The following is a 12326-nucleotide window of genomic DNA, read 5'->3' on the forward strand; positions in this document are numbered from 1 at the left end:
TTTGACAAGTGTAGAACGCAGATTAGATCTCACAACATAATAGGAATCAAGCAATCACCATACCTTAACCAGAAAATAGGGAATTTAGCCGGACATATTAATGGAAGAACACACTATAAAGTGGAATTCCATTAATTCCGGTAGTAAAATAAAATAAAAGAGAAGAGATGAACAGAGAATTCTATAGAGTTCTAAGATAAAAACTGAACGATTTCTAATGAAGAGATCCCCCCTATTTATAATAAAAGTCCCTTACGAATCTAGACGTAGTGGGGGGATAGATACATGATAAACTCTAAAAAGGTAAATAGATTACAAAAGATAAGCTTAAAAGAATCCTTTCTAAATCTAAACACTTGATTCCTTTATCTCTTGGGGAAATCATTCGTGCTTATCCTTATCCCGAGTTGAATACTCCATTAAGCGTGGGCGCACTTTGTCAATTTTGCAGAAACGTCCTTGTAATCTTCCTTTTTGCTGAATATGCAATAAAATCACATAATTAGGAATATTTTGGCTTAAAAAGGAAGATTAAATTGCTATAAAATCATTATAATTGCAGAGTTATCAAATACCCCCACACTTAGCCATTTGCTTGTCCTCAAGCAAAACCAAGATGCATTCAAAAATCCCTCCAAATTTTAAACTATTCAAAGCAGTTTGTAATCATGTGCAAAGTAAATGACATACTTTATGAAGGAGATAATTCAACATGTATCAAACAAGTTTTCACGTGATGACCATTATCAAAATCAATCGCATAAAACTAGTGGACTATTTTCTCTCCACTTTCCATTCTCTCAAGTGTATATATGGCTCAAGTGTATCTCTCGACGCTTACTACGGCAGTGCTTCACCATAGGCTTGCCTATACACCACATCTCCACCACTTTTGAAATATGCACATATATGGATCAAAAGGTCTTTTATTTTGGTTGTAATGGGGCTTTGGTTTGGGGTAGGATAAAAGGATAATGAGGTTAAATTCCAAGAAACTAATTAGAGCACCAAAAGAATTTGAGTGAACAATAATTCGAAGCTCTCAAAGTTTACTTATCTCCCTTCAAGATCTTTTGACAATTCCTTGAACTATGCCTTTCTTATTCCTTTTGGAGAGTTCATACATTTTTTTTTTCTTTCTTTTCTTTTGTTGTTTTTTTTTTCTTTTTCTTTTTCTCCTCTCCAATTTTTGTGATAGGCATAGACCAAGGAAATTGATGTCGGTTCCCACAAAGTAAAGCAGAATATAATTTTGGAACCCCCACACTCATTTTGAGGTACATCTTTTAAGCATGTGAGTCACAAAGATTTTGACGATCTCCTATTTTGAGAACTTGTTCTTCTAAACCCATTTCCCTTGATGCTCTAGTAGTTCTTAGAGGGATCAAAATCAAGATTTTAATCAAGCGACGGGATAGGTTTGTATATGACGGTTTATTCAACAAAATAGGTCAAAAGGCTCAAAGAAGTTCTCTAATGTTAAAAATGTGTTAGGTGGTTAAAGAAGGTCGAAAGTGGTTTCTAATGCCTTTATCATATCCAAATAAATGCACATTTGTGTGGCCTCGATGTGGTTCAAGGCAAATTCTAGGAAGACAAAGCCATAAAAGTGTTACTCTCTCAAGAAAGAATGAAGATTTTTATGGATATATCAAGCTCAAAATCTCACGAGGTATGTTTTAGTCCACTAATCCTATATCAGAAGATTTTAACTCAAGTCATTTTAGTAGAAATAAGCTTTCAACTAGTGAATTATCCTCAAATATAAAACATGTATTCTTTTTACACATAACATTATCAAGTCAAGATCAGTCCAAAATTGAAAGGGTTTTATCATGCCAAGAATTATCATATATAAGCTCAACAACCACACCCCCACACTTAAAATTCACATTGTCCTCAATGTGGACATTGACATGCAACTCAAGGAAAAATTAAAATGAGAGAGAGTTTAAGGAAGCGTCCCTGAGTGCATGCCGCGAAGAGTTCATGGCGTGGTTGGGCTGGTGGCAGATGATGGCGGCAACTTCCGGTGGATATGAGGGAGAGAGATCTTGGTGGTAGGTGAAGTTGCTCTGAGAGAAAGTGAGAGAGAGAGTTAATGAAGATAAAGATGAAGTCAAAGAAAATCTTGGTAAAATATATGAATAAAAGTGGAAAGATTTTCTTTTGATTTTTTTCGATTTTCTAATTTTTTTTTTTAATGGAAATCAAGAAATAAAAATAAATAAATAGAAGAAGATAGATGAACGTAAATAACAGCCTACGAAGTGCGACTAAGCGTGGGCACGCTTAGTGGCATCTCCAAATCTGTTTTTGTGAGGTGAGGTGAAACAGTTTTGAAAGATCGACTAAGCGTGGGCACGCTTAGTGGGATCTCCAAATCTGTTTTTGTGAGGTGAGTTGAAACAGTTTTGAAAGATCGACTATGCGTGGGCACGCTTAGTGGGATCTCCAAACCTGTCCAATTCAGCCATCCAAACAGAATTGAGTAAAATTTGCAAAAATTAAAATTAAACGAAAGATGAAAGGAAAGGATAGAGATTTCATGGGTTGCCTCCCATACAGCGCCTTTCTTTAATGTCTTTGGCTAGACATTGTTGTGCCTCAACTTGAATAAGTTGGACACTCTAAATCCACTTCTTCTATGTAATGCACCCGGTGATGGTGTGGATTTAGGGGAACTTGGTAGTCCATGGATGACTTCTTCCTTGAACTTATTTTGTCATGAAAGACTTTTTTCTTGTAAGTTCTTCGACTCGATCTTTTGACAATTGTTGTCTTGAATGCTCCTCTACCATTGAACATAGCATTTTTTTGCGATAAAGGATCAATAGAATCAATGAAAAAAATAGAATGCACATCGTTAGAATATTTCATGGCACCATCAATTTTAAAACTCATAACCTCATTATCAAATTCCATAGAGAGAATTCCGGCATCAACATCAATTTTGGTTTTTGAGGTTTTAAGGAATGGTCTTCCTAGCAAGATGGATGTAGATTTGGGAGAAATATCCCCCCTCATATCAAGCACATAAAAATCAGCAGGAAAAACCAATTCATTAACTTGCACAAGTACATCCTCAAGAACTCCTTCGGGGTAAACTACAGAACGATCGGCAAGTTGAAGAATAACCCCCGTTTTTTTCAATGGGCCAACATTCAAAGATTCATATATAGTAAGAGGCATAATATTGATAGAGGCACCTAAATCACACATTGCTTTTTCTATTCCAATCTTTCCAATTTTGCAAGGGATAGAAAACGTACCTGGATCATTGCATTTTGGGGGTAATTTTCGTTGGAGAATTGCGGAGACGTTCTCCCCCATACTTACTCGTTCGTTTCCCTTGAGTTTACCCTTGCTAGTGCACAATTCTTTGAGAAATTTCGCGTATCGGGGTATTTGCTTGATGGAATCGAGCAGCGGGATGTTTACCTCCACTTTGCGGAACATTTCAAGGATCTCTTTTTCCTCCTCTTCCTTCTTCGCTTTGGTGAATCTTTCTGGGAATGGTGGTCTAGTTACCAAAGGCTGCGGATGGAACACTTCGTGTTTGGTTTGTTCTTGTTGGACCTCAATTTCTTTTTCTGGCTTTCTTTTCACACCGAGCCCACGTTTGATGTCATCTTCGTTCACATATTCCTGCAATTCTTTTCCACTACAAAGCGTAATAGCACTAACATTTTGTCTAGGGTTAATGACAGATTGAGGTAGCTTACCTTGAGACTCTAGCTTACCAACAGACGACGCCAATTGACTGATTTGAGATTCTAGATTTTGAATGCTCGTCTGAGTTTGTTGTTGAAATTGTTGTGTCTGTTGTTGGAATTGTTGGAAGTTCGCCTGGGTCTGTTGCTGAAATTGTTGTGTGTTGGTCACTAGCGCTTTCATCATGTCTTCGAGAGATGTGTTTGGCGTGGGGTTAGGCTGTGGAGGTGGTCGGTATTGGGGTGTTTGAAAGTGTTGGTTGCCGTAATTCAGATTCGGGTGGTCCCTCCATCCGGGGTTGTATGTGTTGGAGAAAGGATCATATCTTCTATGTTGTTGTCCGGCGAATCCTCCTACGGCGTTGGCATGTTCGGTAGTTGATTCTTGAAGAGTTGGGCACATGTCGGTGGCGTGTCCCGTTAAGGTGCAGATACCACATGCTTTGACTTGTTGATAAATATCTGCAACAACTTTTTCAACAACAGTTGTTAGTTGACTTAAACGTTCTTCAAGATTACTTACCTCGTTGCGCTTCCTAGGTGGATCATCATGTCTAACCCCAAATTGTTGCGTGTTGGACGCCATAGTCGAGATTAGTTTACGCGCCTCGGTGGGGGTTTTGTCGAACAATGCTCCACCACTTGCCGCATCTATCAGTTTTCTATCCATATTTGACAGACCTTCATAGAAATACTGGATCAACAGGTGGTTCGGGATTTGATGATGGGGAAAACTCTCCACTAGTCGATTGAATCTTTCCCAATATTCGAAAAGACTTTCTCCCGCGAATTGTCGAATTCCGCTGATCTCCTTCCGGATTGTTGTGGCTCTTGAGGCAGGGAAGTATTTCTCAAGGAACTGTTTTTTGAGATCGTTCCATCTTGTAATGGATCCTGAAGGTAGGAGATACAACCAATCTTTCGCTTGATCGGCGAGAGAGAAGGGGAATGCTCTCAATTTGACTTGTTCCTCGCTTATGCCTTGTGGTCGCATTCCGGAACACACCACATGGAATTCCTTCAGATGCTTATGTGGATCTTCACCTGCGAGACCACGGAAGGTAGGAAGTAAATGAATTAATCCAGATTTCAGTTCAAAATCTACCTCTAAGTCGGGGTATTCAATGCACAGTGGCTGCTGGTTTAGATCGGGTGACGTCATGTCATTGATCGATCTTTCAGGGATCAAAGCCATTGTCTCTTCTTCGGATTCGCTTACGGATTCTTCAAACTCAAAAGTTGGATCTTCTTTGTCTTCGTATGGAGTGGATGTTCCTTCCAATTGTTGCTTAGTCTCCTGACGAAGTCTTCGTGCGGTCTTTTCGATTTCGGGGTCGTATACCAATTTACCTGTACGAGAAGACCTTGGCATCAATGGTGATAAAAAATCAAGTAACTGAAAATAAAGAAATATACTTAAAAATGCCAATCCCCGGCAACGGCGCCAAAATTTGATGAGTGTCGAAGTCACCAAAAATAATTCCTACTACACTTGTGAAAGTGGGAGTAGGGTCGATCCACAGAGATTGGCTTTAAGTTGATTTCTTTGAGAAAAATAGAAAATAATGGGGGGAGATTGATGATAAAAAGAAGCGATTGAAAACTAAATAAATAATTAAAAATACCTGGTGGAGATATATGAGGGAGATTTTCCGGTTAAGGCTAGGATTATGCTTGATTCTCGTGAGTTGATCATTGATGCAAGAATAACACATGTATGGACAAATAAACCAGTTATGGTCGTTGGTACGACCTAACAACCTCACCTTTCCTTACCTTTTCGTTAGCCAAGGTACGACCGTTGGCTAGATTCCTAATTAACAGACAACCTTGGGAACGTCCACAAGATTTAATCTATTAACAGCATTAAGAATTAGAAAGGCCTGATTCTAATCAACAAACTCCTACGAGGACAATTCGTTTAAACTAGATCATGCATTCCCCATAACATAATTAAATACTGTGACATAACTAATCATGCTACGTTGCCACTAAGTATTGAACTAAATAAACAATTACACGGATTTATAAAGTTCAATTAGCTAAGCAAACCTTCTTGATAATGAACAACCGGCCGAATCATTCATAAATCAGATGTTTGTAATTAAAGCACAGAGAATAACATGAATATTTGTTTGACAAGTGTAGAACGCAGATTAGATCTCACAACATAATAGGAATCAAGCAATCACCATACCTTAACCAGAAAATAGGGAATTTAGCCGGACATATTAATGGAAGAACACACTATAAAGTGGAATTCCATTAATTCCGGTAGTAAAATAAAATAAAAGAGAAGAGATGAACAGAGAATTCTATAGAGTTCTAAGATAAAAACTGAACGATTTCTAATGAAGAGATCCCCCCTATTTATAATAAAAGTCCCTTACGAATCTAGACGTAGTGGGGGGATAGATACATGATAAACTCTAAAAAGGTAAATAGATTACAAAAGATAAGCTTAAAAGAATCCTTTCTAAATCTAAACACTTGATTCCTTTATCTCTTGGGGAAATCATTCGTGCTTATCCTTATCCCGAGTTGAATACTCCATTAAGCGTGGGCGCACTTTGTCAATTTTGCAGAAACGTCCTTGTAATCTTCCTTTTTGCTGAATATGCAATAAAATCACATAATTAGGAATATTTTGGCTTAAAAAGGAAGATTAAATTGCTATAAAATCATTATAATTGCAGAGTTATCAACTATCTCCAGTATCAATGAAACTCATGTTCACCTGCCTTTGCCTCTCAACTCGCAACACCATTGAATAGGCCTTATTCACATGGGGCAGTGGATCTAAGGCGAATATCTGATTACGGATATTATCGTAGCAATAATTTAAGCCAGTGAGGAACTGAATCAATTGGCTCCCTTCAGCCTATTCTATTTTTGTTTTGTTACTACCGCATGTACATTTCCCACAAGTGCACATGGCCGGTGGCATCAAGCACACCAATTCGTCCCATAATTGTTTTATATTGGTGTAAAAAGCAGTGACACTCAAATTACCTTGTTGAGTTAATTTTGCATTAGATCATGTAGAGTAAAGGTCAAGTTGATGTAGCGTACCAGTATGCGTTCACAATATCCTTGGATATCGTATTTAAGATCCAAGTTCGGACCATTGAATCTGTGATCCTCCATTGTCGCAAGTCCGCAGAACCCTCTACTACATTCACACATGAACCATCTATGTAACCAAGTTTATCTTTGCCTCGAGTGCTATTCTTACCGATCTACTCCATGACAACCAATTGCTGCCGTTCAACGTACCTGAATCATTGAGTTTATCGTCTTGTTTCCTGAACCAATACCACCACCTGGAATTGTGTTCGAAAAGCTAGCCATCACAGATATCTTTGTGCGCAGTGGATCAGTATCAAAACTTTGGGTATGCAGAGACCATCCAGATGACAGCTCTGATACCGTGTTGAATCTAGAGAGACAAATCATGAAAATACAGTAGATGCAATAGAGTTTTGTGGAGATGGTTATCATCTTCGTTGTATTGATTCGGAGCTGGTAAAGCTCTTAAATAGCTCTGTACAAAGCACAGGAGGGAAAACAGAAAAACAAACATCCTAACTTCTTGTAAACATGCTAAAGTGCTAAACTACATATAAAAGTGCAAGCTGAAAACACGACTCATATACAAATGAAGCAGAAGGCAGTAAAGTGACGAGGGTTCGAATCCTGCCAAGTGTAATTCTCATCAAAATGCAAGCTCAAATAATATATATATATATATATATATATATAGTTAATATAAATAAAATTTCATAAAAAGAATATTCATATTTTCTACATATATATAGTGGGCTTTGTCAAATTAATTTTATAACTTTAAAATAACTGAAAGTTAGATTGATAAACTTGATTACTACTTATTGCATCATTATTATTATGTTGATTTGGGGTAGAAAAAATAAAAAATTTCTTTTATGTATTTTAATACTTAATAATATTATTTTTCAATAAAAACTACGGCAAATACCAACAAATATACTCGCAAATTTGGATAAGAATTGAACTCATGATCTTACTATCATGAGTAATTAATCCTATACGTGACTCATTTAACAATATATGCCATCTCCCTTTCTTTGTAGATTGGCAATGTGGTGAGTTTTAAACTTTGTGAGATGATAACGTATTTAAAATCTCTCGTTTTGTTTATGTAAAAAACAATTAAGAAAGATTAGCATACGAGAACAACTCTCAAGATTACCTATTTTAACGGGGTCTATATAAGTATAGATGTTAATATTAAAGTACATTATAGAAAGCATTGAATTCAACATAAATTTAATAATTTTAAAATATTTTAGAATATTTTACACAAATATGAAAGATTATGGTCAGGAGGTTTTAGACAAATATAATAGTTGAGATAAATTTTAAGAAAGTTCTATATATAAGTCTAGAAGCTTTTATAATAATAATTAAAAATATTTTCTAAAAAATTTTTGAGAACTTCTCACCACAACATTAAGATTAATCATCACCGTTCACTTGAGGAGACCAATGTATAAATATTAGAATGGAGTACATTTTCAATAAACTTGTTTCGATATTAAATTTTCAATCAAGATTTTCTCATTAAAATCTTTTACTTGTTTGTTCCTTCTCTTTCTTGAGATCTCATTATTGTGATACATGAATATTTTAATTCTAAATAAATAAACATATATACATATATTACATTAATACATTATCTAAGAGATGGAGAAATACAAAAAATCAAGATTAAAAAATTAAAAATTATGCCTCACGCACAATGAAGGCATATTTTACTAGGCTCTTAAAAAAACAACACAAGTTTTAATTTTAAATCACTCAAAATGGTGTCATCCTTTATATGCAAAGATATATTGCGGGAACAGTATTACATGATGAATTGTGTAATAGATATGTATAAAATTATAAGTACAAGCCCATGAAAACAACCCAATATCTAATCTATGTACAGATATTTCTCAAACCCGCCCAAGATAGTGGAGAAATTGCATATGGAGTCCAAGTGCCATTCTCTCACGATAGATCAAAATTATAAAAATTGTTTCCTCTCACAAGTCATTGCACGTCATTAATTTTTCCATATCATACTCTTTTTGAATTTCATAACCTTAATATCAAATATTCGTTCATTCTCATCGTATCTGGGCACTATGAGTTCAGGATGATGAGCACATTTTGTAACTGTTCAATAGTTTGTGCCAAGCAATAGAAGAAAAATATTTATTGCGCGAATATGAATTCGTCAACCCCAGCTCACCTACATGCAAACGAGCCATAAATGACGCCATTGTAGAGATGACGCAATCTTAAATGTCGAATCCCGACATGTTCAGAGAACAAGAAATAAGTAAAAAAATCAATGCTTGTTTTATATGTATTCATATAGCTCCACTGATGAAAAAATCAGAATTGCCTATGATAGTTTATCACCTATTTTGAGAATGATAGTAAGAATTACAGAAAGCATAGAACTTAAATCTATTTTCCATATTCCTACCTGGAGGAGAATGATTAGTAATGTTAGAGTGATAGAAAGACTTTATTATGTGAGCAATAAGGTAGCTAGCCATTATCGCTAGGTAGTCCACATATTGTGCTAATATGGTCGGAGTTTGAGTACATATTATGCATCAGTGTGTTGGTGGTTTTAGAAACTACTTACAATTACACATTGCACAAAACCACACCGCTCCCTCCTCTTATCACTCATGACCAGCACCCTCTTCGAAAGAGGAAAATCATTCTCCATTCTCCTTAATGTGTTCTATTTTGAGCTACGTTCAAATATAGAATCAAAACAATCCCACATACACTAATCAATACTGTTTGATCTGAATTTGTGTCTTTTCTTGTTTTAGTCTATTTAGCGATAGAGTTAGACTACATTCAACAGTGTGGTGTAGACAAATTAAAGGGTTTTTAATTTGAATTTTAAAGAGAACGAAAAATGAACAAAAAGGGAGCAACTCTTGGTCCTGTGCTACGAAACAAATAGGTCATGATTCGATATAAAATAATGTACGTACGTTTTGTTTTTTCCTCTACCCACTTGTGCAAACATCTTTTGTTTTTTGTAATGATGTATTTGTAGATACAAGAGGCCCGAAATTCCAAAGTGAACATTTAAAATCATTTTAATTTTACACTTTCGTCAATTTTCTAGACCATACAGATTCTTTCTCCTCGATTAAGATTCCCCCCCCCCCCACCCTATCATATAAATTAAATAATTTATATAGTACGTTATGTTTACCCATTAATTTAAATTATTTTAACGCATTAAATTTGACACTTATTCATTACATACTAGTATTTCTTATTTACTGCTACTTATAATTTAATTAAAATAATATAAGTTGCTAATTAGATTCATAATTAATAGATCATAAGACGTGCATATTTTATTAATGGGAGATGATAATTATTTATTGGCATAATTTAACTTATTATTTTTGTTATCTATACATTTTTTATATTTTTATTCGTGATATAAAAATTTTAACATATTGATTAAATTATCAAATTTTTGAAATACTTTTAATTCCTACGGTAACATAAAAAAATTGTATATATATATTTTTTATTTTTTTATTATTTTTATATATTCTTATGACATTACTAGTTCGACCATAGTTCACTTGGAGGTCGAACCAATAATTTTTGTACCAGTCAATTTTTTTATTCAATCAACAGTTTGCCGGTTTTTTCATTTTAAAAAACATAAAAAGGTAAATCACTATTTATTTTACGGTCTTCGTTTATTGACTCGCAAACTCACTCACTCATCAGGATACAATTTGGATTAGATTGATGGGAAGAATTTTTGTCCTTGTCAAGTTTGATCAAATTAAATTAATCACAGGATACGTAATTAATTATTTTTGTAACTGTATATTAATTACATTATAAGTATAGTTTACTGCTGTTATATAATTAGTTCGAATTTGAAGAATAAAAAATGAAGTAGAATTTTCAAACTAATAAATCAGAACGATTTTATCGATTTGATTGAACATCCCTACCATTACATAGTAATCCTCAGCGACAGTGTCCAAGTAACCAATACTGCCAACAAAAACCCACACTTCTACCAATAAACACAGTGCCAGCTGCCACCGGCCTTCTTTCCCGTGGGATTGGGATTAGGGTTTCAAAATCCCCAAATCTTACAACTCTATTTTTGCATCGATAATCCCAATCAACATAGGATTCTGTCAATTCACGCATAAGGGTCGCCTTATATATTCTTTATTTGATAAGATGTGAGAGAGTGGATGATCAAGAAGATACATAAATTCTTGCTCGTCTCAATTCCCAATTTGGGATCAAGATGTTCGGAAAAAAGGCTACATTTTCACTTGTTCTTGCTTGCGTTTCATGATTCCGCCGATAAAAAGTTAGAATATTCGATCTCTAAGCGTCGGATGACAACACCTCAACTCCGAGTTTTGGTGCTATAAACTTAAAGAGAAGGCTCCCTCAACTCGGGCTGTGATTCAATCCCTGCTACATGGTTATTGTCAAGAATCAAATCTGTGATTTCGGTTTAAATTCTGTGAAATGGGGTCATCTGGTTTCTTTGTGGTCTGCATGCTACACTCGTTGATATCCATAGCTTGTGGAGGTCTGATTATGTTTTATCTTAAAGAAATCTCAGTTCTTGGGCACGGAGTCGAGACGGCAAGGATGCTGTTGGGATCAACTCCTCATGATCAGCTGTTAATTCGGACATCAAATTCATTTGTTGGGTTGCTATTGGTTCTGATTGGGTGTTTGTTGTTCATGGTGGCTTTCGTTAAGGACAGGGAGTTCCAAGGCTTCTTTGCTAAGGGCTGCGTTCTCCTTCATTTCTCAATGGCCCTCTGGAGGGTCTACTTTGAGAGAAGATTGGAGGATTTGGCCCACGATTGGCCGAGGCAGCTAGTTGGTGATATTGTACTGGCGCTTTCATGGGTATTCTTTCTTGTATACGCATGGGGAGAGAAATATGATTAGGCCCAAGAGGAGCAGATTCTTTGATGTTTGAGTATGTCTATGGATGACATTGATGATGTTCTATGAGTTGTGGCCTTGTGTGAATGTCTATGAATCTTTTTTAAAGAAAGGGATTAATTTAATTAGATTAAATTAATTTCTTTAAGAGCATAAATAATTGGATCATTTATGTAAAAATTCATGGGTTGGATTTTTTTAAAGATTAACTAAATTTTGAGTTAGGCCTTTTAACTTACTTGATTTAATTTAATTGGGCACAATTTCATTTATAAATTAAGAGAGTGAGTGGGATTTGGTCTTTTAATTGAATTAAAAAGAAATTGTTGGGCTTATAATTAAATTAGATTTAATTTGAGTCTATTGGACATTGCCTTGACTTATTTAAATTAAGACTTAGTTCATTGGACCTGGTTTGACCTAGTTTAGGCCGAAAGAACATATGACTTCTCCTGTGGAAAGAAACAACTGAATTCTTGCTTTCTAGGAGTTCAATAATTCGGCCATGATTGAGGTATGGGTGAGTAGGTGGTTTAGGTAACCACCTTGGATAAAATCAAGTGCACACAAAAACTAGGTCTTCTACCCCTTCTCTCTACC

At 35.4% G+C, this 12326-nt stretch overlaps 2 protein-coding genes across 2 annotated transcripts; one reads left to right on the forward strand and one right to left on the reverse strand.

Annotated features, from left to right (window-relative positions):
* Positions 1–189: 189 nt before the first annotated feature.
* Positions 190–9483, reverse strand: LOC148784509 (uncharacterized). The gene is made up of 4 exons (XM_088876857.1): positions 9422–9483; positions 6990–7152; positions 6451–6525; positions 190–5109 (listed from the first exon to the last, which is right to left on the reverse strand). The coding sequence occupies exons 1-4, from the start codon at positions 9481–9483 to the stop codon at positions 2608–2610; spliced, it is 2802 nt and encodes a 933-aa protein (XP_088732983.1). The 3' UTR covers positions 190–2607.
* A 1336-nt stretch (positions 9484–10819) lies between these two features.
* LOC105176822 (uncharacterized) lies at positions 10820–11861 on the forward strand. The gene has a single exon (XM_011099741.3). The coding sequence runs from the start codon at positions 11295–11297 to the stop codon at positions 11727–11729; it is 435 nt and encodes a 144-aa protein (XP_011098043.1). The 5' UTR covers positions 10820–11294; the 3' UTR covers positions 11730–11861.
* Positions 11862–12326: the final 465 nt, after the last annotated feature.

This window comes from Sesamum indicum, linkage group LG13 (genome assembly GCF_026168435.1).
Source record: "Sesamum indicum cultivar Baizhima isolate 11 linkage group LG13, ASM2616843v1, whole genome shotgun sequence".
NCBI classification, from domain to species: domain Eukaryota; kingdom Viridiplantae; phylum Streptophyta; class Magnoliopsida; order Lamiales; family Pedaliaceae; genus Sesamum; species Sesamum indicum.